At 42.9% G+C, this 27,569-nt stretch overlaps 1 protein-coding gene across 5 annotated transcripts in view; it reads left to right on the forward strand.

Moving 5' to 3' along the window:
* LOC119008470 (rho GTPase-activating protein 21-like) overlaps positions 1 to 27,569 on the forward strand; it is an 84,988-nt gene that overhangs the window by 18,441 nt on the left and 38,978 nt on the right. For 2 of the 5 annotated variants that reach the window (XM_037078814.1, XM_037078813.1), the window contains 2 exons: positions 23,155 to 23,343; positions 27,035 to 27,056. In XM_037078814.1, coding sequence (XP_036934709.1) covers positions 23,155 to 23,343; positions 27,035 to 27,056 — 211 coding nt within the window. Of the gene's footprint in view, positions 1 to 18,945; positions 19,385 to 23,154; positions 23,344 to 27,034; positions 27,057 to 27,569 lie in introns of those variants that run through there. The other 3 variants (XM_037078812.1, XM_037078810.1, XM_037078811.1) reach the window with 3 other exon arrangements.

A 27,569-nucleotide genomic window follows, 5' to 3' on the forward strand; every position in this document is an offset into this window, starting at 1 on the left:
AAGGAGGACTAAAGAAAGAGAGACGGTAAAAAGAGAAACAAGACTAAAGGACGAGGTGTGAGATGTGACGTGCAGTGTGAAGGGGTGACAATAAGGGACAGGAGATGGAGGGAAAGAGGAAGAGATGAGGAGTATGAGGTTTTTATTGTTTCCAGCTGGGCCTGGGTGTGGTCATCATGGCCCGGAGACCTGCTGTGTTCAGCTCTGCTCCGAGTCCTCCTTCACAGTCTCCGACCCCTCTGCCAAATGTCTTCTCTGTGTGTTGTTTTGGGTCTGCATATGGTCCTGCACGTGTTTGACTTAATGGTGATTTAATGGTGCTGATATTATTATTGTTATTTCACGTTGAGTTATTTACATATCAGGGGGTTTTCTGTTACGGCAGAGTTAGGCTGCAGGATACACATCAGCTGCTGCAGGGAATCAAACTGGTGCCGTTTCCATTACAGGATAATCTGTTCAAATAGTAGGAAACCCAGCAAGTGTTTCCAGGCTGTAAATCGAATTGGACGGTGCTCATTTTTTGTTTTGTTTGCTGTGGCTACAGTCAGTATTTGACATATTTTATTCTCTGTTGAGGTTCAGCTGAGGTAGTGACAGGGGTGTAACTTCGTCAGCACTTCCTGTCTAGGCTGGCATAAATCCACAGCGTCATCAGCGTCTTCTCTTTCTATGACTGAAAGACACTTTGCATTACATCACAGTCACTCATTTCAGTTTCCCCGAAAAGCAACAAACACCTGCAAATTGATCAGTACTCAAAAGTTAATTTGTATGGAGACATTCCTTGTTATTGTGTTTCGCCACATTTTGAATATAATTGGACACAGTGTACAAATGGGATGAAAAAAGCAACAAAGACGTCTAGAACAGCCAAACACGCAAACAGTTCCGGGAAGAAAGCATGCAGCCAGATGGACTGTGAAAAGGCTCCATTAGAGAAAACGTCAGTTAACATGGCTTTGGTTGACTTTTATTGGCCAAACGGAATTTTAAAGCATGGTTTTAATTACATAACATGATGCTACACTAAACGTGGTCGCTTTTGTGATCACATTGATGGATAGAGTGTGACAAAAGGGTCAGTTTTTTTGCTCCTTCAGGATTTAATTTTGACTTGTATTAAGTGTCTCTGACAGACGTAGCCACAGCGCTTATAAAAAGGCCGCTTTAAAACCAAAGTATTCACCCTTCGCCGCACAATCATCCCCTGGCAGCCTTTTGGTGCAGTCCTCGGTCGTGTGGTTTTTCTTCTCCTCTCATCGCTTCATTATTCAATTAAGCAGTAAAACACATGTTAAGCTTAACATCAACCGCACAGAGGATCCCCTATTGGGAAGCGAGCAGTAAAGATCAACCGTGGGCCCTTGTATCATGCTCCATCAGCAGCGATGAGACTCTCAGCCTGGTTTCCATTTGGACCGCCGGTGGACAAGGTTGATGCCGCGCGACGGGTGCATCTTGTAAATACCTTCTGGTTTGGAGGGTGCAAAGAGCCAGGTTGCCAGGTCTTGGGGGAAAGAAGCGCAGATGGATGGGGAGAAATCCAGGAATTGAGATTTTAGCCTAAGTGGGGGAGACATTTAGTTTCTAGTAGTTGCAGACATTGATGGTTGTGATCCTAGGCACCCCTCTGTATTGGCCTTTGTGTGTGTTTGTGTAGAGGCTAATGGGGTCAGGAAACAGTAGGGTATAGAGCTGTGATTCAGGTGCAGAGATGCTCCCATGAAGTCCCAGTGGGGGCATCCATCAACTGAGCTCCAGGGCTTTTTCTTCTCTGATTTGATTGATTGCTAACGACTGGCACTAATGGACATGTGGCTGTATGCACACATGTGATACAATATCCACAAAAGGATGCATGGACAGAGTATCACATACACATTGTGGAAATTCACACACCTCTTAGACACACTTATTCTGGGCCTTTCCACAGTCTCAACATTCCTCTGGCCGTATCTCACCGAAGGCCCCAACTGCTTTTAATCAGTCGGGTCACGAGGCACTCCAGATGGGCCTCAGCGTTGGGTGGGACTGCCGGGGACGTGGTGGAGAAAAGGGGAGGGGGGCTCCAGCTCATAATAGTCAACATATTTGTGCCCCCCTCTCCTCTATCCTTAACATCCCCTCCCGTCCTGTATTGCGTCACCCTCCTCAGAGACCCGTGCTGGACAGCTTGAGCTACACTGGCCCTGCCATATTCAGCGCATGCATTTCTAAGGCTCCTACTTTTCCAGCGTTTTTACTAGCTAACATTTTCCATCGTCAGACTGCATGCTCCGAGTGTTTTGAAAAGAGCACTGTGTGCTTTTGGAGAGCATCACCGCAGGATGTGCTTTTACAGTCTGAGGAAAGCTGTAGGTGAACATTGCAATTTAGTATTTATTTTCCTGGGATGTCTGTAGTAGTGAGTTCACCGAGTACAGAATGTCTTGATCTTGTGCATGTGGCCCATAAGACAAAATATGTGCAGAATGTGCACGGAGTAGCTTAGCCCAGTATATGTCAACCTAATCAGAGTAGGAATAACACTTTGTGGATGCACCAGCTTCGTTTTGGATCAGCATCCCACACGTCCTGTTGAGTTATGATTGGGAAAGAAAAGGAAGATGGGGAAAGAGAACAGGTCAAGAAGTCCTGAGTCTGAAAGTTTATCAGTCCAGAGCTAGATCATGATGGCAAGAACCCCGCTGGCAGGTGTAATATTCACTTTTTTTTCTTACATAGCAGCCAAAGCACATAAACACACAGTAATTTCATCGCTTCAGTTGTTAAATGACCACAATAGCTGGTCTTTGTCAGCATGTCATTATACAGTCTCGTGCTTTGATTTGCTCCGTGTTCAGTCTTGCTTTGACAGTGTTTATGACTGTTACCTGGATACCATAGTACTAATCTCCCCTTTCCTCTCTCCCCTCGTCACCTCTCCCACTGACTGCCGAAGTCTCTCGTTACAGGGGCTGACGTCGCCTCATTCTGAGCGCAGGCCTGTTGGGTTAATACTCACAGGGCGCACACCCTGGGTGAAGGTCACAACACATCCGCACTACAGGAAACGTCTGGGATAGTCTCGCATATTTTGAGTGGAATGGGATCTAACATAGCACTGAGTAGTTCCTCAGAGCTCATCCCCAGCAGCGAGGTTCCTGTCCCCACACTGAGAATGTGGTTTGGTGCCAAAATGTTTCACGACGAGCTACCCCATGGTGCCCGATTGGCAGGCAGAGCAAGAAGAGAAAAGGAAGTGGATGCAAGGAAAAAGGGTTCGGACTTGCCAGTTTTTTGGGCAAAGAGCAAACTTCTGTTATCCTGGCTTTGGTCAAATAGTCAAAAAGTTTGTGTCCAGTTTCAATTTCTATGACACTCCTAAACTTCCTATGGAGCAACAAAGATGGATGGATCAACCGAAGTTTGTGTCTTGTTTATTCAGTCTCAATTATAAAACCATTTTGCCCCAACCTGGTCTTATCAATGATACCAGGGCAACCAGTGTATGAATGTGTTTTTAGAATGTGTGATGCTGATTTGTATTTCAAAGCGCTTTGAGTGGGTTTACTCAAAAAGTGGTATATAAGCACAGTCCATTACGATTGAGTCCAACAATGACATAGATGCCAGGGCTGAAAAAATCAAAATCATGACACACCTTTAATGTTTTTACCACAGTGAAGGCCTCATGCAGCAGAGCAGGGACACAGAGTGACTTCTGCCACTGTCCCTGCCACCATGGTGGAACATTCCTGTCAATGGGATTTTCTGAGTGAGGTTTGCTCAGTTTAGCAGCTGATCTCAGCTCTTCTAAAAGGATTAGAGTGGTTGTGCCTCTGAGAAAGTCTCAGGGAATCCATTCATGATTGCTCCTGTAGCTTAAATGCTGCCAAGATGTCCTGAACTTACCTGTACGCTTGCCCAGGTACTCAATTTGCGAATTTAGACTGGCAAAGTGCTAAACTAATGAGCTGTGGATTTAGCTAACCCGTTGCTACTCTCTCTCATTGTCTCTCTGTACACTTTCCCCTTGCTAGCCATTTAATCATGACTTGTTGCCCTGTCGACAATCCCCGACACTCTTACTGGTGCCACTTGGCAGGTTGATGGCCACTTCAAAGACGATCCATGTACTCTTGATAGGATTTGATTGCACCAGCCACTGTTCCTCTCCGGTATCACTGCCTTCCCCTTGGCAGGGGACTCAGACAGGTTAAAAGCAGGAAGCGCTTTACTGTGATGTAATAGTACTTTTTATGGGAGGATACATTTATAGCCAGCAAGAAAGAACCTCCTGCTGTTTGAAGTCCTGGATAGATGTGATGAGTCTTCAAAGTCAATGAACGCCAGACATAATATTGAAAAAACACATTTGTGGTTGGAGTCTGTTACAGATTTATAGCCTGCAGTTATTCTTTTTTTAAGTAGAAGCATAATTGCTGCAGTTTTCTGAAATAAAAGGTGTGTTTGCTGAGACTCGCACACACCCACCTGGTCTGACTCAGTGCAGCATTACATAAAGAGGCTTCTTCTGTTCGAGTCTCCATCAAGTGTCTTGTCTGCTGCTACTCACATGTAACCCTTCACCTTTAGCCCTAACCTTGAAACCTAATTCCATTTTACTTGCCAGTGAAAGCTCAGTGGATGTGTGTGTGTGTGTCTGTGTGTGTGTGCTCCTACCTCTGTTTTCTGTTTGTGGGTGCTATGCAGTAGAAGACATCCACTCTCCTGCCAACAGATTAGAAACAGATTTAATGCTTAATCAGTTGCTCTGGCCTCAGCCCCATCACCATCATTGACTTCTTTGCCTACACAACACACACACACACACACACACACACACACACACACACACACACACACACTCCTGCCCCTCCTCCCACCCACATGAGCAAGTGGCAGTCGGTGGAGTTTGCGGGTGAAGCCATCTGGCCCTCAATCTGGGCTCACAGTACCACCGGCAGCCCTTTCTCTGTGTCCTCTTACAGTAACACTTAAGCTCAACACATAAGCCACATCCCTGCACAAACAAACGCTGCTGAGTCACAGTTCTCGACACTTTTTGTTCAACTGGTCCATGCGATCATCCTGTATCGTTAGAGAGCGTTAGGTCTAGGTCCTCAGTTTGTTTGGGTCTGATAGTAGCTGTTTCTAGTGGGGACAGATTGTGTTTATTTCTATTTATTATAGATTGTGGATATGTGCTGCACACTTGGGGTGGGTGTAAAGCATCGCAGATTGTGTCTCGTGTCAGCAGGAAGTGTTTGTCATGTCTCCTTTAAATGGCATGTCGGTGCTGTTGACTATGTTTTTTTTGGATAGTGTTTGGTCGGTGGAAACAAATCTGTATGTAGCTGGATGTAAATTCCTAAACCAGGCAGAAAGGTGTAACCAATCGCAGTGCATGTTTATTCCTCACCTGCATACTTGACTGGTTGACACAGCCTCATAAATTGTTCATATTTATACCTTTTGCATGACCTCCAAGTCATTTCAGAGTCTCAAATCAAATCAGTTTTATTCATACAGCCCAAAACCACAAGTCACATTGCGTAAGTGCGGCTTTAGAATTTCAACAGTGAACGACATCATGAGTAAATGTGCTCAAACATTCACAACATTCATGACAATATTCTCATTAATTTCACATTTCACAGTTCTGGGAGATGAGGCATGACAGAAATCATCTGGTCTAGACGCGTCTGTGACTTGGCGACAGGACAGTAAAACTAATTTTGTAAACAAGCAAGTTAAGTCTCTTATGGTTTGTTATGCCGTACCAAAGGCAAGAGCTTAGATCATCCCATTATACTGCTGTGTAATGTTTGGCTGCCCATGATGTCAGACTCCTACCTGATGTAACTGCACCCAACTGAGTAACAGTGTGAGCTGGTTGAGATATTTATATATTCTCACTATAAACTAGGCCTTATTGTATGGACCACAATGTTTTGAAGATCATCCATTGGTCCTTTGGAAGGAAAACCCCTAATGACATTTCTAAATCATTCAATATGAATGACTTGTAGTGATTTGTAAGTACGAATTTAGTGTTTTAAGGGCTCTGTTTCCTTTTAACTTCTTGTTTTCTTTATGTTGGTGGCTGTATAAAAGAAGATGTATTACTCTGACTGCCTTCTAATGAAAAGCATGACAAGATGAACCCTCGATGCACACTGATGTTTTTTTGACCCTTTAGAGGTTTAGTGAAGGGTGTGTTTGACGAGAAAACTAATCAGTAAAGAAAGGCCACTAACTCCTCTTCTTAAGTGCTTCCCATAAAGGGTTACTCATCAGTCAACTTGGACTCATTTAGCCCAGATTAAGAAAATACAGACAGACAAACAGCCCCGATTCGTCAGCCCTGCGGCTTCAGGGTTTCAGCCCCCCTGGACAAACATGGGAGGAAAACATTCCAGTGAATAATGGCTGAGCTGCTCCACGCTGCGGGGAGAGCGACGGAGAGCTAAATGGTCTTTTCTTCAGCTCATCTGGCCCAGGTCCTCATTACATAACCAGGTTTTGTTGGACAGACATACAGGGAACAGGCTTAAGAAAAGCAGGAACTGTTGTAGCTGTAAAGAGCCTCTGATGTCAGCCGTTGAAGGAGATGCTGCTTGGGTAAACAGTCAGCACTGAAAGAATGCTTTGGTCTAATTTGTTATGGACTCTTTGTTTTTAATTAAATGAGACAAGCCTTTCACTCAAGAAGTCTGTCAATACCTCACATGTGTCTGGCTGCTTGTTAACAGAACTATTCTCCACCAAGTGACGTTAGCGCTCAGCTGAAAGACGACATTCTTCTCTCCTCAGCTAATACAGGACATTACTGTTCGGTCACACCTGCCCCGCCCTGTATAAATCCCATGTCTGTCTGTATGTCTGCAGCAGGTCACATGAACCCTCTTGAACCCCGTCCTGAACAGCAGTCCTGGCTGACGTTAGCAGCAGTTACGCACCGTCCAAACCATTTTTCAGCTGAGTCCATCATCTCTTGGGGCTCTCAGTATATCTGGAATCCCTTATTTCACCCTGAATCCACAGTGTTATCTCACTCACTACTCCTAACGCCCCTTTTCTCCTGAGGACACTTACCCGTAACGTCAAGTTTTCTGTGTTTCCCAGCTTCTTAAGTCAAGTTCTTATCACCGCCTTTGTTCCCACCCCCAGACCTGTGACACCAGGCTCTGGTCCCAGTCACTCCACTGACTTCAGTGAGAAGCACCAGCTGACGTTAGGCAGCAGCTCAGACGAGATGTACATAAACTCTCTGATTACAGTCTTGCTGATCCACAGAATTACTCTGGCCCATAAATCAGACCTGTATCCTCTCAGAGATGCTGCCAAATGAGCTCAGAAGGAACGCCTTTGCCTGCTGGAGCACGAAAGCAGCTGACTGACAGGTCAATAAATTAAACTGTGATGCTATCTCTGGAATCTTGTTTGGCTTTTTTATGCCGAGAATTTTTGTTTTCTGTCTTACATTCCACTTCACAAAGATTATTTCCATCATCAGTTGATCAGTTGGTTGTTTTTACAATAATTTTTGACTAAAATGTCAGAAAGTAATAAAAAAGTATTGTGCATCCTAGTTTCCAGGCATCAAAGTTGGATTGGTTAAATGTCTTATTCCTCCTGATCAACAGCCCAACATGTGAAGACATTTAGTTTTCTGCAATTACAGAAAATGGAGAACATATTGGACAAGTTGCAAACATAAAACAACAGGGCTCCAAGGTGCGACTAATTGCCTGCCCTTGCACCCAAAATTCCTCAACTAAATTAAATTGTTTTAGCTTGGCAGTTTTTAGTTTCCAAGCAACATTTCGGTTTATCAGCTGAACTGGATCTTAACCTCATGACAGCTGTGGGTTTGCAAAGTCTTTACATCCAAACGCCACTGTGGTCCATTTGATGAGACGCAACATGATGTCACTAAGCGAGTTCCTGAGCTTGCAAGTCAACGTCTTAATTGATGAAGCTGCTGCGGCTAAAAACCCGGAGGTTTGATGAAGTGCAGCAAAGGGCGCCTGCAGAATAGGGGAGTTCAGAAGACACACCCATTGGCAGGAAAGAGAGGGATGAAAGGAAGTGAACAGAGGAGGAGGGGAGGAGAGACACACAGTACTGTATGTGCTCCAGCTCAGGCCATGAGTACACAGAGGAAAGCACCATGGTGTTTTCCAAGGACCATCATTCCTCTGTCAGACACGACGGGCATCCACAATGACTCAGAGTCCACAGTTTCATGAACTCTTCCTCACTTTTTCTGTCTTATTTTATCCCTCTCTCTCTCTCTCTCTCGCTGGATTATAATAGCGATGTAAGTGATGACAGCTCTTGGTCAGCCCGAGGCTGTATGTATGTGTGTGTGTTGTTTAAAGGGCGTGTCCCACAGCCCTCATCAGTGTTGGCTCCAGTGCAGAGCCGCCTCTCTTCATAACCAATACCAGATCTGTCCCATACCAAATCTGTTACAGTCCACTGAATGCCTTTGCAAAAACGCAATGGCATTCTTATTGCTGATTAAAATGGTACCAGAATATATGCAGCATGTCCATAAAAACTAGAGCACCAAAACCCCAGTGGCGTCTTTGGGGGAAATTGAGGGTCAGAAAACAAGTTTCCCAGAACCAAACGTGATGCCTTCAAATTGCTTGTTTGGCCAACAAACAGTCAAAAACCAGAATGTATTCTATTTATAATGATACAAAACAGATAAATGCGGTAAATCCTCACACTGGAACAAACAAATATTGGGACTTCTACTTGATAAACTGCACAAGTATCAAATATCAAAGTCAACTGACTAATCTACTCATTCTTTTAGGGCGAAATGAAAACCAGAAACAGTCACATTAAAGAGGCACAAAGTGGTGAAACAATGTTCTATATAGACCATCTGCAGAGCTGTGAGTCAACCCGCTATCATGTGGGATGAGTTCCTAATAATTACAATCAAGAAAATAACAGCTGCTGTTTTGGCAGCAGCGTTCAACAACATGCCGTCGCTGCAGCCGCTGCACGTGAGGGAGGTAAACATGAGACCACCAGACGTGGCGAAAGAGTTCATATCAATATGAATATTTCATCTTCCATTACGCTGTGAAGAGTATTTTTAGAGTTTGGTAGCATCTCTCCAGTCGCTTATGAATTTTAAATGGCGGTTGTGAATATTTCACCAGACGACCAGAATAGCCTTGCTGGATGCGAGAGATGACATGTTTGGCATTTCCTGGGCTGATGCAGTCAGACATGTTTACACTCCTCTGTTCGCTTTTGCAAGTTTTTAGGCATGACAAGGATTATTTATTCATCTGTCGATTATATTTAATTTAATGGAATGATTATTTACTATTTACAGTGTTATAAAGTCTTTCAAGGTCACAGAGGGAATACCGTCAAAACTGCCAAATGTCGTAAGATTATATTCTAAACTTGGAAACTGAGACTTCCTTATAACTTATCATATATATTCCTTAACATATCTGGTCTACCAGGTTTGATTTTCGGCCGCACCACCTGGGCGCTTTTCTTATGTTACCCGTCTCTCTATATTGTCATTATATGAAATACATACGTATATTCTACGTCATGCTGGTGAAAAAACATTAAATGAGACAAAGCATCCCATATGCCGGCTGGAATTGACACATTTTTTAGCATTTTTGCTTGATGGTTGAGTTTTTAACGAATAATCAGTTACTTTAATTGGTGTCAATTAAATCGCTGCCATCTGTCACTTCATCAGTCCACTAATCCTTTCAGCACATTTACCCATCAGCCACCACCCTATAAAGGACTCATAGCTGAAGTGAATAACATCAGTAATTTCATTACAATGCATTGTTCTGCATGGAAACTTGGGGTCCCGGCATTCAAGTGGATGACACTTGACCCACACCACCCACCCAAACACTGCTACAGACCAAGTTCACCTCCTCATGGCAACAGCAATGGCCTCCCATTAATGGCCTAGGCAACAACAGCAACTGATCTGCTCGGGGTTGTTATAGTAACGATGTAGGCATCTGTCACTACATACGCTGGTGACGTAGCTTTCCACAGAAGCATGAGATCTCAGCCATCATTTCAAACAATCACGCTGTCATGAAGCAGACAATTTGTATCAGTGTTACTGTCCACAGCTGTTCTCTCTGGTGTCTTCCATACCACTCTGCTAGTAGCAGTATTGACTCTGATGTGCTGCTTATTCTGGACTTGACATGGTTGTTATGTGTCATGCTGTGAGTGAAGCAAAAGATGCTGCGATTTGACTGACCAGAGAACTGAGATGCATTAGTAGAAATCTGCATTTCAAATCACTGCCACATGTGGTGTGGATCCCATATGCAAAAATAGTCTCATGTGTATTTAAAAAAAAAAAAAAAAGATGCTGTCTAAACTTCGTAAAATGAGCACAATCTGGATATGCAAAAAAAGGGTTTGAATTTACACTGTGGAAAAAAAGCCTGTATGCGCTTTGGTGCCAAGGTAAAGCTTGTAGATTCAACTTAAATCCGTATTTTGAATGTGAAATTCTTGTATATAAACAGTCCCGCAAAATCACTGTAATTCCATCCCAGCATCACAGCCGAGGACCCGACTGTTCATTAGCTTCACTTATTTTCAAACCATGATCACAGTCGTACTGGTCAGTGCCATTTGTTAAACAAGCTTTGTTTGCAAACATGACATAAAGTCTGCTCTAGCCATTGAGCTGTAGAGACTAACTTGACTATCTCATTCCCTTTTTAAGAAATAAATATATAAATGAGGTTTCATTATGCTGAGCAGTACAGAGCTAAATACTCCTGAATGAGCGCTATTCTCTCTCCATGTGTTGTCACCCGTTACACTGTAGTTATGCATCCGTCAGGTATGCGTCTGGAATGATTGGACCCTCCACCCTTTCGCTTCCCCTTGAGTCTACAGCAGTCCAACCTCAAACCTCAGCCAAGGGAATTCCAAGATCAACTTACACCGCTACTATATGGGCTCTTTATGAAGCACACGTTGGCTAACGGCAGTGTCACAGCTTCTTAAAGGAGCCTTTCAGACAGCTGGAAAACCTGAGTGACTTAGTTTACATTCGGGGCGGACAGGTTAGTCTATATGTCCCATTCTGGCATTTTTAGCAACCGAGCTTCTTGAATCAGGTGTTTGTCTCAATTTCTGATGGATGAAGTCTGCGTGGAGTTTCCAGACATGGGTGGTTTACAGTGTCGGGTGGGTTCTGGATGGAATAGAGGTGTCTGTTATGTAGGATGGATCCTGCTTTTCTCATGGGTGTGTTCAGCCTCTAGGATCACTTTATCACTTAAACCTTGAGTATGACACGTTAAGTCTGACACATTCATGAACGCTGCTCACACAGGTTAATCCCTGGTCACTCACACAACACCTGCTCCTGCTACTGCAGCTCAGACCGCTGCTTAACCAGGACTGGTATAAATATATTCGCTATAAGAGAGTTTGCGGCTGCTGCTGCCCTGGAAATAGAATTTAGCTGTCAGAGTGGATGAAATTCGATCCATGTTATACATTTTAATCTTGATAAAAAGATACCACAGCATACCTATAAACTCACATCAAGGCTGAAACGAATCATTATTTTCATTCTTGATAAATCTGTAATATATTTTCTCAGTTACAGAAGTGTTGATAAATGTTCCCCAAAGCCCAAGATGACGTCCCTAAATGTCTCGATCTATCACCAACCCAAAGATATTTGTTTTGTTGTCATAGTGAAGCAAAGATCCCGAGGACAAAACTCACATTTAACAAAGTTTTTTATTTTCAGCATGCTTTATTTTGATTCACCTATGATGCAGTGAAATCACTGGAAACAGATTTTTGAAGGCAGGTCAGGAGATCCATGCTGACCCTCTGATACTGTCCTCATACGCCAGGCTCATCTGACATCACTGTGTCAGTCTGACAGGATAATAACTGTGTCTTCATTGATGCTTTCTGATGATCTGAGGCTCTTTCTCAGTTCATGTCTTTTTAACCATGCGGTATCTCCCTGAGGAGTACTGTCTGAGTGATGAGGAGAAGAGATGCAATGATTAAACATCGACAGAGAGAGGCTTTTTTATTCAAGAGGTGTTTGAGGTGGGGTGGGGTGAGGCTGTCATCAGAAACGTATTTGCTTCTTTTTTCGCTGTCTGAGAGCAGCTGCTGAGGAGTGAATGAGCCGGCTACTGAATGCTTGATTGGCAGAGCCATTTGTCTGGAAGTGTCAAGGGACCTCTGGAGACAATTGTCCAGATCAAGCAGCGCTCCTTTGCTGGGGAGCTCGCTAATACGCCAAACTCATGCAAACACCCCCACGGGCTCTGGGCTTTTGTCTTCCCTGTTAGTTTTTGGGTGAGTGTCCAACAATCAGTCTCTCCCCTCTGCAGCCGCGACTCGATTTGAAGGAAATCCCCTGTATTTTTGTCTCTTGGAAGCTCGGTGCCGTCCTGTGTTTTCTTTTCAGCTCTCCACAGATGGTCTCCATAGCAAACTGTGAATTTTGATATTTGTTTTTGCCAATGGAAGAGAAGTGATACACTGGCTCATAAATTTGTCGTGGGCATGACTCACGGGGAGTTAAACTGGTAGCTTTTGTGAGATGTTGCGTCATGACTTATGTTTGATTTGGATGCTTCTTAAAGTGAAGTGAAAGCCTGTGCCAACTTCCTCCTCACAACAAAGGCATGCATGAGAATAGGCAACCATTGTGTTGTTCGAGGATCTGAATAACTGAATGAGGACTTCTCGTTTGTTAACAGAAAACATTGATTGTTACTTGCAGTAAATATATGTGTTGTCAAAGCCATTCTGGGTCCTTTTGTGGTTGCAGTTGTGGAGGAACAATATCTATTTTCTGCCATAACAGATGTAGAAGTAGGATAATTGAATAACAGTGGCAGCTATTGTACTGATTACACTTCTCCTCCAACCTCTGAGGGAAATATCGAACATCTTAGCCTCTAAATGCTTGACTACGTTCATCCAGCTGGTCTGTAAATTTGTCTGTCTGCTGCTGGTGCTGACCAGGTGAATACAGTGGGTCTTTTTTCAATGAGAATGATGCTAGGAGAGCAGTGGCAGTGGGAAGGGCAGCTACACAATGAGCTGAAAGCAAAGCCGAGGGGAGCTGCAGGTTCAGGTGAAATGGTCATTTGATAGGTAGCCCCCATTGATGTTCTGTCAAAGGATTAAAACATTAATTGACTTAATTTTTCAGCACTTTCTAAAACATAAAACTGTGTAAAAATCTCATCCGGGATATGTTTTGTGTTGCTGCTACAAGCCTTCAACTGTCCAAAAGGAAAATCTGGCCATGCTGCCTCGTTCAGATTCAAATTTCTTTCATTGCTTTAAGCAAGCTGTTTACAATATTCCCAACTGCAAACAGCTCCTCTCACTCACTTTCAAGCTCATTATTTATTGTCTCAGTTTCTTCCCTTCCCTCAGGAAAGAAAGTCTGGCTTTGTTTGTGTACACCCAAAACACCCTCCCCTGCTCCTGGTGTATTGGCAGAGGAGAATGCAATAAAATTATATTATAGGCCCTCATATGCAGGACCTGACTCCATGATTGCCTCCTACACTCAGATTATCTGAGCCTGAAACAAGATCAATCCACTCCAGTATCTGCCTGATCAGCCTGCTGCCTCCCCAGGGTCGCCAATTGTGGGGTTCATACCCCTCGGTACCCCCCGAGGGCCGAATGAAGAAGGGCATTATGGGTGTGCAGTGGTGTGGGAGCAGTCTGTTCCCTGGCCCTCATTAGCCAGTCCTTTGTTACAGTAAGCCATACCTCGCGGAGCCCAGATGCAGCATGTCCAGATTAGATCTTACACCCGCCAGGAGTCCTGAAAAGCCACCCCGAATGGAGCCTAATCCTCCGGCAAGACTTTCTCTTTTCTTCTACCCCACACAGACACACACAGCCGCAGATACATAAAGTTGGTCACACACGAGCGCCGAGTGGAGACTTCAACATTACTTATTGTAGTTTTCAGAGGCCTGTCGGTGCCTTGTGTCTTTAATCCCCATCCAGAGATCCTGTCAGCTGCTTACAGACCACGGGCCCTTTTTTCTCCTTTGTTACACAAATCAGCGCTGCAGATAATCATCTAATAAATCCGAGACTCTAAGATTTGAGTGGATTAAAATGAAACGGCATCATGAAACAACCTGGCTTTCATTGTGTTGTGTTCTTCAGAAATGTAAACATCTGAAATGAGTTTCACAGCTCAGGGGACAGAACTTTGGCTCTTAGGGTTCTGGATTTTAAAGATTTTTCTGGGGTGACTGAACAGAAGCTTTTCCACCAAACAGTTTGGCTTCTTTAGCCTTTTGCAATCACAGAAAAAAAAAAAAACTGGACTGACACCATTTGTAAAATGATTTAATCTCAAAGACTCCTGAAAACCCCACAGCACTCTGTAAAAAGCATGTCGATTTCTCCATCCTGGTCTTCGTTTCACCACAGCTGCAGCCTCGATGTTGCCTTTGGCCCTGCTTGTGATGTTGTGTGAAGCCACAAGGCCATAACCAGAATTATCAGCAGGGGGACTCCAAGACCAAATTTCACTGTGTTGGGTCCAGCCGTGAGTGGTAACGGTGGCGAGAGGGCGACAAAAACCTCTAAATGTCACAGCGCATTCACCAGTAAATCCTCCACACCCTCTGGTAGAATTTCACAGGCGTCTCTGGTCGTGCTCGAGTTGATCCAATCGATTGGTCCTCCGCTGCTTTTGTTTGTTTTGGCCGCTCGTGTGGGATGGACAGCATCGCTTACAATTTGCACCTCAGTGAGATCTCGTAAATTTCTTCAAAGATTTTTCCTCGCTGGTGTTAAAGAGCTGTGGCCAGTTTATTGTGTGTTTGAACATGGCCGTCATCCCATTAACCTGTTGCTGCTTTTTCTCTGTTTTATATCAAAGTCAACTGAAAACATTTGGGTTTTGCACTGTTGAGCGGCCAGTATAAGCAATGTGGGAATGTCACCTTGGCCTCTGGGAAGCTGTTTGGTAACCACTATAAAAGAAGAGGGGAAGATAACTTCAGCATTTGAGCAGATTAGTATTCATAGCTGATTGTCGGCAAAAGAGATGCTTGCATAAATGAAGCGGATTGGTAGAATGTGAGTGAGGAAAATGTTGCAGCGCTTATTCACGCTGTCTTTTCTCTTAGTCATACAGATCGTTCAATCGTCAAAGTAATCAGGGATCAGATAAACACTTTGGTATGGCGGCTCAAACTGGTCTAGCATGGCAGCTATTTTGGAAATGTGTTACTTCGCCAAAATGAGTTTCTGTAAACATTTTCTGCGAGAAGTAAGCCATGGTGTTGCTCAATCTGTCTTTGCTTTAACTCAGCAACGGTTAGTTTTCATGGGTTATGAAAGTTTCCAATGGCAACACATCTTGTTTTTTTTGCACAAAGTTGCCAGATTTCATTTGGGCAAATGAGGAGTGGCCCATCTCTCACTACAAGCATGCATTGCAGGGCTTGCTTATACACCGGGAAGGCGTAGAAATGACTGATTCTGTGACACATGAAGACTTTTCAGCATCTGTCTCAAATGTGTCTAAAGCTTCTTGAATGCAATTACACGTCACTCATTATTTAGATGGATAGCTGTCTTAGTGTTAACAGGGTCATGGTCATTGTAGATGTAAAATCATGAGTAGTGCTCCATTTTATAAGCTTAACAGCTCTTCGTAATAGTTTTTAACGTTTTTATTATCTTCCTTTTGTGTTCAGGTAATGAATTTTGCCATGAAACGTCTCTAAAGTCCTTGCCCTGCTCACAGTAATTCACTAAGACACAAGAACACGACTCCTCTGCTTACTTAACTCTGCAGCTAGAATACCTGATATGACCTGAATTATCCTTAAAGCTGTGCAAATTCTTCCCCCACATTAAACCATGATCCGCCCTCCTCACCTAAAGCAAACATCTAAAGCCAGAGCACATACACATAAATCCTTCCTTACTCTGTATATGCACATCGAGCCGTAGCATGTCCAGCCTGTACTCTAATGTACACAGAGACACACACAATGCATGAAATCACACGAGCGCCCGCGGGGGAACACCCTGGTCCAGCGGCCGACATTGTTGTGGTCTGCTCTGTGGCACAGTGTTTCTGGGCGGCATGTCTATTTTTTGTGTCCGCATGGCACCAACAGGAATTCCATTCACAGATCTTTTTTTTCTTATCATGTGTTTTAGATTTGGAGGAATTTCGAGACCATATATGATGTGGTACGAACCCCTCTAACAGTATGAAATGTATTAATGGAGGTAAGAAGTATTCTTTGGCTGGAAGTTGTACCTCGACTGGCTGCGTGGGCTTGTAATGCTTTGTAAAAACGGAAAAGGGAACATATTTTCACAAATTCACTTATATATATATACATATACGCTGCAGACTCTTATGAGACTTTAATCCTTGCTTTGGCTTCCAGAATGTCAAGTGTCTCTTTGGCGACTTCTATTTCTGCCGTCTTTTCCATACAGAACACCACACGCTATATTGAGCTGAGTGAATGTGGTAACAAGATGCTCATAACAAAACGCTGAGAGGGGGAACATTCCACGACTGGGTTCCTGATGTTGTTTTCATGGCCGCTGCCGCTGTCTCGGATGGCAAATATTCCTCAGAATCAAAATAGATTGGTATTTACGGACGCTGTCATCCAGGCGGACGTGCACGGGCTGTTGTTGGATGGGAACCAGCAAACTTACAGTTATGGGACAATCTTCTGAAACTAATATCTCACCCTGGAGATTAAAGACTCATCATCATCTTTGTTCAACATTTAGTGACAGGTCGTAGCACAGCTCAGAGTCCCAGTGTTGCAGTTGGAGCTGCACAGAAGCTCCAGAGAGCTCCTAGATGAAACTGCGATTAAATATTAAATGGATGTTTTGGCCCTGCTCTCTGTCGGGGAGAGTTACTAAAAGGTGTCCATCCCACTCCCCGCAGGCTCACTGCTTCTAAAATAAAGGCAGTTGCCAAGCCTCGGAGGGCTTTGCTTGCTTTCAGGGACTGAGGAGGTGAATGTGAAGGGAGAATTGGTGGTTTCAGGTGGTGGAGTTTCAGATTTATATGTTCACTTTAATGTCTTAATTCAGAGCAGATTGTCCTGAATGAGGACTATCATGTTCAAGCTGACGGTATGAGGGTAGCCATTAAAGGATCATTTTAGATGATTCAGAGTGTAATGTTTGGGTCGGTGACAGTAGATTATTAGACTCAGTTTTTCCTGTTGGCATATATGCACACAGTCAACATAGTGGTGCAACAAAACTAGTGAGGGAGCTGTCACTGTCATTGTTATTGGCATTGTTTGTAATCCAGACAATCTTTAGAAGAGCAGCTGTGTGGGTGCACTACAGAAGTGATGATGTGTCAGATATAGATAAAAATACAGTACAGTACATACTGTTTTATATTGATTAACAAAATAGTTTGCCGGTCTAGTGGGTTTCACATTAAATCAAACCACCCAACACAAGTTTGGCAAAACTGGAGAGGGCTCATTTCTGAATTCAGTACTGAAAGAGAAATGACCAAAGTGTCCAACGTTTCCAACGTATCTGTGTAAGTACAGATTTAAGACAGACTTTAAAAACTGTGTCTTGGTGGAGCAAACTCTTCACTGGCTTACAAATCTCTGCCATTTGATTGAAAAGTTTATCACCCAACCCTGCTTAAGACTATTTTTAGCCTACGCTGGCTCACACCTGAAATGATCCATGAAAATCTGTCATCTCTATTCCAACGGCTCTCCTTTTTATAATCTTCGCCAATGAGGTTATGTTTTTCACCCTGTGTATATTTGTTGGCTGGTTGGTAGGTTTGTCAGCAGGATGACACGAAAACTCCTGAACAGATTTCCACAAAACTTGGACTGAGGATGGGTGCCTGCCCAGAATAGACCCCATTAAGTTTTGGTGCAGATCCTGATAAAGGGATGGATCTGGGAAAATTTTCTCACTTTCTTTAACAGTGCAAGATACTGTATAGCAATATTTATGGTATTCTGTTAATTTCTCTGGGAATGATGCATGAGTCTTCATAAAAACAATCTGGCATACTGAGGTGGCTGGTATCTGGGAGTGACTACAAAAACCCAACCAGGGCTGGAGCTGCCAATACGCTTTACCTACAGGCCTTATATAAATTTACATCTGTTGCTTTTTTATCCTTACACAACCGTATTTATCCATATGGTCCTTGTTGAATAAACAAATAAGTCACTGTGTGTTGAAGCAACTCCTGGTCGTCACTCTGACCACCAAGTCTGCCACACAGACATTAATCCTTTGTAGCTGCCAGATGAGCTGCATGCATGCGGAGGAGGGAGGGTCGGCTGTACATTTTTTGTGCCTTTATAGATTTCATGGAACACATATGCTCCCTTATCTGTATTAGCCCCACTTGACTTCCCCCCCCCCCCCGGCTGTGAAAACAATCCAAGTTCTGCTGGCAGATAGCAACTTTTGTGCTGCTTCTCTCAAAACTTCACGAACGTTCCCTGTATTTACCTTTTAACTCGTGTGTGCCCCCCCGTCTTCCCCTTTCATTTGTTCTTATGATTTATTGATGAGCCTCGACACGTGAGCCTATTAGCGTGCTTGTGCTGAAACTTTTAAAGGTTGGCAGCGGGAGAGGTGAGTTGGGGAGAGAGAGAGAGGAGAGAGGAAAGGAAAGGGAGAGGACTTACTTCAGGCCGCCTGGTGTGTGTATGTGAATGTGTGTGTGCATACTTCAGAGAGAGTTTTGTGTGGTGAGTGGGTGGGTGCGTCAGTCAGTCGGCCTGGGCTTCTCTGCAGTGCACTCAGCCGCTGCGCTTCTCCTCTCAGCTGAGTGGAAACATCATGTGTCTGTGGGACGCCCAGAGGAACAGCCCTGTTTCTCCAGACTGAGACCAGAATAGACAGTTAAAGACAGACTGACGGAGGAGGAAGGTGCGACATGGACTCGAGGAGGAACTTGGAGTAAGCTATCACGAAGAAAAGAGGAAGTAAACGAGACAGAAACCACATTTTTTGAGGACCTGGATATGCCATGCTGGCCCAGAGGAACGGGCTCCCTCCAGGCTGTAAGCCGGTTCCTCTGAAGGATCACCAAGACCTGCGGGATGTGGACGTGAACGCTGAAAGCTGCTGTTCGCTCTCTCCTTCCCCGTCCTCTGGAGGGTGTCCCTGGGCTCGTCTGGCCGGTGTGGACGGCTGCCTGTCGGAGCCGTACTGTCTCTGGTTCCAGCTTTTGGCCAGAGCCTACTGGGGAGAGGTTGAACTGGGGCTCACCAGTCCCAACCGCAGTGTGTCCTGGGCTCGGCTCAGGGAAGCCTCCAGGAAGAACTGCGTAAGATCTCGGGTAAGGATAGTGATGGAGATGGACATGGAGCACATCCTATTGAGGAGGTGCGAGGGAAATGTGTGTTTAGGCGATATCAGCGTGCGGCAGAGACATATAGGTTTACATAGGAGAGGTTCAGGGCAGCTACACTTTGTTGTGCTGTCTGAGGAATTTTGAGTGCGTCATCCTGCTCTCCAGCGGCAGGGTAGTCCTGTTTCACTGACCGATATCTTTTGTAACTGGAGTGTGTCTCTGTGGCTGTGTGTGTGTGTGCGTGTTTTGGTTTTAGGTTTCGTTTATTGTTGGTCCCTTTGGTAGTTTCAGAGTGACACTTTGCTGCATGCTGTCAGCAGAAGATGTTGTTTATTTTCCAGACAGCCAAGACTTTTTAACGTAGTGCGGCCTAAAGCTTAAAGGAATTAAATCATTGTGGATCCAAAGTAGAGACTCAAAGGCATATTTTCCAACGGTATAGTGAATGAGTGTGACTGATGTTTAAGTCTGTGGTCTGGGAGGGAGAGAAGCTTGGAAAGATGAGGCAAGTGGGAGTGAAAGAGGTAGATCCATGAGGTCAGACTGCTCCGGAGTGACTCACAGGACTTTAAGTAAAAAAAAATAAAAAGAAACCGAATAGCTCGGAGAAACACGTAATGTCATTCAAATTCCTCATCTCATATACATAAAGAAGCAGGGACAGGCATGCAAATGCACCATCCTGCAGGCCACGGCACCATATGGCAGCGTCCGGATCAAAACCTCAGTGTGCACATAATGGTGAGTGTTTTGATGAACAGATTGCATGCATAATTGAGTCGTATTATCAGGTAATTGTGCGAGCTTGTTTGGAGCAGATTTACAGTATTGTACCTTTTTGAATATGCCTGTTTTGTGGGAATCTATAGCAGCTGTAGTTTCCCCTCCTGCTGTATAATTCAGCGTGTTATATATAGAGAAAGAAAGATGGAAAATTGGGCATTTAAAAGCAAATGGCCAAGCTGTTGCGTAATGCAGCATTAAATATTAAGCCTGAAAACAAAACAAACAGCTGAGTTGACGCGTCAGCTCTTGCTCTCCTCTCCGCTCCTCTCTACATTGTGGACTGTGGCTCACTTCCAGCTCCACACCACTCGGGTATTGCTGGTGATTTCACCAGTCATACCATTAAGCCCACACCCATCCTGCTCTCTGGAGGCCCCTACATCTGCTGCTTCTATACAGTCTGTGGAGAAGGTGTAGAGAGAGAAGCCAGAGGGGCGTCTTTGTTTTGGATCCACACCTAAGATGTATTTTGGTAGGAGAAGAGCCTGTAGAGAGATCCTGGGTCAGGGCTGAAACTCTTGGCAGGCTCTCGCAGCTCGTAGTCACTGTGGTGGTGTTAGCAATAACCACTAACACACGCCCTGTGGTGCAGTGGTTCAGCTCCATCATGACTTTGATGATGGATGTGACAGTCTCACTGCTCAGACTGCTCAGCGCAGCAGGAGAGGTTAGGATGTTTGTCAATGATGGCATAATATGAAATTGCTGTGATTAAGAGCTGTAGAATTATTCCCTAATTTCTGCATTTATAGTTGATTATAAAGTTCCTTATAATGTTTTGGAAAGAAGAATCTAAGCATCATAGATTCAAAATGGAGTTGTAAGTCTTGGGTAATGTATACTGGATGGGGTGTTGTTGTATTGCATGGATAAGCTGTTGCAATACTTGACTTTGAATTGGCAACAGACGAGTTTTCTGCCTCAGCATATCATATATAATAAAGGTTGACTGCATAATGTATTGGATTTAGATTGATGAAACCATCAGCGTTTACATTGGCTCACAATAGACCTCGCTATCACAGCAGCACCAACAATAATAGCACTTGGAAACTGTGAATAAATTGGTACTTCTTTGGGCTGTTGAGATGCATCCGTCTTTTTCATCATCAATAAATCTGCCAGTTATTTTCTTGACGGAGCAGATAATCGTTTGGTCTCTAAAATATCCATCACAGTTTCTGTTGTGACGTGTTGAAATGTATTGATTCATCAAACCATCAGTCTGATCCATCCATCATCAACCATCAGTTCAGACATTAGATCAATATTTTGGGGGCATTTTTGGCTGATAAATGACCAGGGCTGGTTGCCATAAAGGTTTGCATCAAAGTTTAGTACCCAGCCCTATAAGTTACTTTATGTAAAGTAGCTAACAAGATTAATCGACTAATCGTTTCGTCCCTACCTATCTGATTTGGCTGTTTTACTGTCTTGTTAAGTTATTTTGATGAACGTAAAGTTACGCAAGCTGCCAGCGTTTAAGGGTTGTTTTCATCCCGTGTTAGTCACAGTAGGAATGTAGGAGATAAGTCTGTCATCATGCAAACACGCCAAATAGCCCTGCAAAGCTCCAAATGTGCAATAACTAAAGCCATATGTACAGTTGTGTGGAGCTCTAGGCAGCACAAATGTGGCTCAAGTGACAGTCCTGATTATGCTGACAGATCGCTCAGCAATCGTTGACATGAACCACAACTTAGGAACAAAATTATTTGACTGTGTTTTTGGACTTTGTCACCAACATTTGAACCATTTTCATCTCTGGATACTGGATGTGTCGAGCGAGAATGAATGTCCTCAGCATTCTCATGGCTCTGGACTAACTGTCACTGTTACCACCATGCATGATTTTTATTTTTATTTTATCTATCTGTTCATTTACTTATTTATTTACTTATCCAACTTTATTTTATTTTTCAATTCAATTTTTGTTTGATCATCAGTTTTTGATGACAGAAAGCAGAGAGATTGCAGGTCAAATGTGTTCCTCGAAACCAGGCAGGTTGCAGTCTAAGATCATTATGTAATCATCCATTTATGTAATATTATCTAACACAGAAGCCCTCTTCTAACAACAAACCTTCTTGTCTTTTACTATTACTAAAACCTTGACAAAGTGACACCTTGTTATTCAGTAGGAACAACATGACGTAGTCTGATAACTGTGACGAATCCCCAACAGGGGATTTCTTGTGTTTTCAGATCAAGTTGAGCCATGGGCGGTTTCATCTGTGAAAACATACTTTTCATTGTTTTAGCAAAACCACTTTTCTTTACACAATTACCAGGGATGAAACAAAATGAGTGACTGTACTCTTTTCGGTTCTCAGCGGTGAACATGTGGTATTTTACTATCGGTGTGTCATTATTTTCACAACCACATTTGTTTTTCTTTGCTGGGGAGCGTTGCATCATCTAAAAGCATCGAACCGTAACCCAACATGCGCTGTCAACTGCCCAAGGGGTCCCAGGATACATATTTTCTTGTTAAATATGAGATTCTTTCAATTGATTGCCTTCTGAAAGTCTGAGCAGGCAAAACCGTTGCAAGCAGCAATGTTGGGTAATACTGAACTAAGCTTTTTTTCCCCAGATTTTGCACTCATGATCTTGGTTAGATGAGAAAATGAATACCATACTCACATCTGTTTGCTAAATATGAAGCTACAGCCAGCAGCGGGTTAGCTTTGCTTAGCATAGCATACAAACTGGAAACAGGTATCCTGGTTCATTCCACTGTAAACAAAACCTGCACAAATGTACCTCTAAAGCTCTGATTACCAAGTAATATCTTGTTTATTGGAAAACATAACAAGCTTCATGCTAAGCTAACTTGGTTTTAGTTGATAGTAGCAAAAATGAGTTTGGTAACAATTTTGTCATCTGTAAACAAATACACATATTTTCACACTGTATATGTTCTGAAGCTCAAAACTGACATTCGTGTTTGTTTGTTCTGCTTTCAGGCCAAGCAGAAGGATGGGCGCGATCAGAGCGAGGCGTCGACTGCGGCTTCTCCCGGCCCAGAGGAGGAGCCTTTTTCCTGGCCGGGGCCCAAGACGCTTCATCTGCGGCGAACTTCGCAGGGCTTCGGCTTCACACTGCGACACTTCATCGTCTACCCTCCCGAGTCTGCCGTCCACAACTCTCTGAAGGTGACATAACATCGTCTCCTACCCCTCTGACGACATTAAGTCACAAGTAAAACAAAACAAAACATCCATCTAGTGCAATTTTGAGCTGAATACATTTTTAAATAACCAAGAAATTCTGACAGCCAGCGAAAGAAAAACTACAGACGTTTCCAACGTAAATAAACTTTTGTTGAATCAAGTGACGTAAGCCTCAGGCAGGCAGGAGGAGTTGACTTAATTTAAGACACTGTCATTAAAATCTTTGCTTAAAGAGACGATATATTAGAAGCAGATGAAATAACCTCAGACCACAGCTGTTTCAGGAAATAAATCTTGATTTTGATTTATAGTTTAAGAAGAAGATGAAAGATTTTTGGGACCAAAATGTATTATGTCATAGCCGATCCATACCCCTGTTTAAGTGCTTTATATTCTTAAAATTAGACGGGGGTGATTTTGTCCTCTGTTTTAACTCTGGCCTTGCTGTCAAGGGAGCTAAAATTATAACTACTGGTCAGTTTTGCAGATTTCTATCATAAAATGTGACTTTATTTACCTTTATTTAATGTCTGCAGCGATAAGAAATCTTTTTGATTTGTGTGACGTGAGGGGGAACAATATCAGAATTATGACTTTCAGCTGCTATTTGAACACAGCCCTAAACAAACACCAGAGTATTTAGTGCTGTTGGGACATGTGTCTCAGTCTTCAGGATACAGTATGTACTAGTGATCATAGTGTACTTTTTTGCTGAGATCTTTCTGAAGCTTTTTCACCACATGTTGTAATTTGTTCCAGCTGTGATGAGTTTCCTTTGTGCTGCAGAGTTGTGAAGTGGGAGTAAGGGTTTTCCCCCATTCTGTGTTCCCATTTTAAATGATTCTTTTAGTGATATCCTCAGTGAGTGGTAGTTATTAACTGTAGAGGTCACAGTATTAATACACCTAAATAAATGAAAAAACGATCAAAAAAACTCAAAGTAATATACCAAAATAATTATAAAAATTGGTGATGTTCACTCTGTTATTGGAATTCGAGGTCCACTGAGCAGTTACTTCACCTGTAGTTTTTTTTACTTCTACCATTATAATTATTTCCATTTGGTTTCAGAGAAATCTTGTTAGTATGGCAAACAGCGCCATATACTACAGAACCCAAAAGTCTTGGTCATGGTTGGCATTGAGTAGCGAATCAGAGCTGAAGCAGATTCAAAAGGCTTCTTTGTTGGGGCTGGAAACAAAACATGCCGCTACAGTTGTTGACTTCATCCGAATTCATCCAGGGTTTAAAAGCAAAGCTATTGTGTTTCCAGTTCTTTCCAAACCATAATTTGAGGCTTAGGCCCGATGTTAGTAGTTCATGTTATTACATTTTTTTTTTCTTTTATTATGTTTTCTTTTATAGAAATACACTTCAAGACTCTTTGGTAACTACTCACCTTCCGCTTTCTTTAAAATAACAATCTTTAATGCAGTCTTTCATTTTTTTGTACTTATGATTAAATCAAGTGACTTTCATGCTGATCAAAGACGTAAACATTCTCCAACTGTAAGTCACGTAGCATTGTAGGAAAAATTAGTGGGGTTTTTACCAGAACTAGAGGTTACAGAAGTAAGTTTCCAATTCCAACATCTGTTCATTCTGTTAAAACTGCGATGACAGAATATTGACTAGCAACTATTCTGATAATTGATTAATTGCAGTAAGCCATTTTTCAACTACAACTATTTCCATCTCCAGCTTTTCTTGTCCTATGAAACTGAATATCTTTGGGTTATTTGGATTGTTGATGAGATTAAACAAGACATTTTGAGATGTCACATAAATATGTTTATTTTTAGCTATTTTTCAGACATTTGATTAAAAATCAGTTGAAGCCAGAATTATTCTGGATTTAATGTCCATCAACAGCACACTGAACCACACACTAAATATCCAGCTAGAATAAATATGTAGCATGGAGGTTATATAAATGTTATCTCTGGTAGGCACAGCATTAGCACTTGGAAATATAGGCCTAATCAATTCAGATCTAATCTGCTGAAGATGTTATTGAGTTTGTTTAATAGCTGAGTCGCCATGAGTTGCTCACTGACACTGGAGCAGTAATGTTGCTGTGGAAGTGTACATATTGATACGCATTGTCAGTAATTCAGTGAGAGCCTTTTTCTGACTTGTATCATCCCACCTGGGAAGTCAGCCAGCCGTCCTCTGGATAACATCAGTGCCAATGTGCCCTTTGGTATTAATCCCGACATTACAGCACATCCTGCTCCTAATGGGCACAGAGTAACACAGACTAAAGGGCTTTGGGTAAATATGACTGGGCTTCTTTTAATGGGAAAATGTGCCTGTGTTTCGAGTCGGCTCTGTCAAAGCTTATCGTGGCGTCATGACTATTAGTTTTTCTAAGTGATAATTCAGGATAAGTTGGGTTTACTTTCCTCTGAAGTGTATTTTGACAACCTCTCCAGTTTGCACAGAAGGATGTCCTACAAAGTTAGCATAGTGCTTTATGTTTATAGCTTTTGGCTTTGCTTCCGCATGTTGAAGGAGACACTGTGGCACGACAGTTAGGATTTTTAGACATTTGTGTAACCGAAAAGATAGACAGATTGGCCCAGGGGCCTTCTCGGGTATCACAATGCTGTTTCGGCTACTTTAAAGTCCAAGCTTGACTATTGTGTGCGTCTCAGATCTTGTTTTGATTTAATCAAAGGATATGAAGGCTGTGTGGACTTGAATTGAACTGACATTAGCACATTTGGCCTCCTAAAACCTAAAAGGCCTAAGATGCTTACCAAGTCAAATTAAAGCAATAAATTAATCTTTAAAAAGCTGAATTCAGCCTTTAATCTCCTGCATTATAAGTTGGCATTATTATAATTTATTTGTCTAATTAATTATGTGACACTTAATGGAAATAACAACTAAAACAAGCTGTTGCTGGGCAGAAACATGTCTGTGTGTGTTTAAGCCACGTCTGTGGCGTCTTATCATAAATCAAACCTGAGAAATATACAAACTGAAACCTTTAATTTCAATCCATCAGGTCACACTCACTGTAAACTCTCACCAGTTCTCCCATTACGTAACCCAAACCAATGAGAGGGAGAGGGGGAAAACAAATCCCCTTCCTCCTGCATTGGTCACATTTCATTATAATTACTTTCAGGGGTCTTGGATTGGAGCCCTTGATTAATCGCAATTTGAGGATATTGGGGTTAGCTTGAAGAGCCATCTTAAGAAAAGCCTTGGGAGAGCAGCAGTGAGTCTTAAAGGCTACATGCAGAGCATATGTGTCGCTGAGGGGAGGTGGATTAAAGCAGGAGTGTGGATTTAAACTGAGGCTTGCAGGGAAAATTAAGGTTTAATGTGTTGAGGAAATTGAATAAAAACAAACATGGCTAAGAAGCTTTTTTTGTCACAGGAATTGATCTGAATCATGTTTTCCTCTCTTGCGTCCTTCAATCAGTGGTGAGACAGTCCGTCTAGGGTCGTAACTAACTGTTTGTTTTACAATTAAAGGTGCAATATAACATTTTGGGGATGAAACTTTAATCAGAAAAGAAAGAGCTTCATTGTCAACATGAATTTACATGGTATTTTATAAATTATGGTGCTCGTGATAATTCCTAAAAGGGGGAAAAAGGGTCTTGAATGAAACAGAATCACAAATCATCTGACATTTACTTTTCTTTCTTTCTTACAGGATGAAGAGAATGGCAGTAGAGGTAAGAAAAGCTACATTTTTTTTTGCTTGTTTTAATTTACTGAAAGGTTTTGTAGATGCGCTTTGTGATTCCAGACCTCAGGTGTCGCAATGCGAACAGCACGGAAGCCATTAACTCTCAGCTATTCTTCAGTAACTCCACAGAATAGGGATCAAATTAGGATTGACAGTCCATTACTCTAATGCATTCTCACTCCTTCTGGATTGAAATAGATGCATTTTGGTGATTGTTGGGCGCCTTTGTCTGAAAATGTCATTAGCTGTGGCACTTCAGTCCCGTTGATAGCTTCATGAATGCGCTGATTTAACTCAGGAATGGTGCTAAAGTCGGCGTAAACACATGCTGCAGGTGAAGCTGTCCCTTCTGCAGACACTGTTATACGCGTTAGTCCTTCCTCTTCAGAGTGGCAGCCAGAGCTGTGCTGCTCGCTTGGCAAGGCCTCAGCATTCCTCAGAGCATCCAGCTCGTCCTCCCAGTCCCTCAGTATTCAGCTCACGTCTGCAGCCCAGCATG

This window comes from Acanthopagrus latus, chromosome 19 (assembly GCF_904848185.1).
Source record: "Acanthopagrus latus isolate v.2019 chromosome 19, fAcaLat1.1, whole genome shotgun sequence".
NCBI lineage: Eukaryota > Metazoa > Chordata > Actinopteri > Spariformes > Sparidae > Acanthopagrus > Acanthopagrus latus.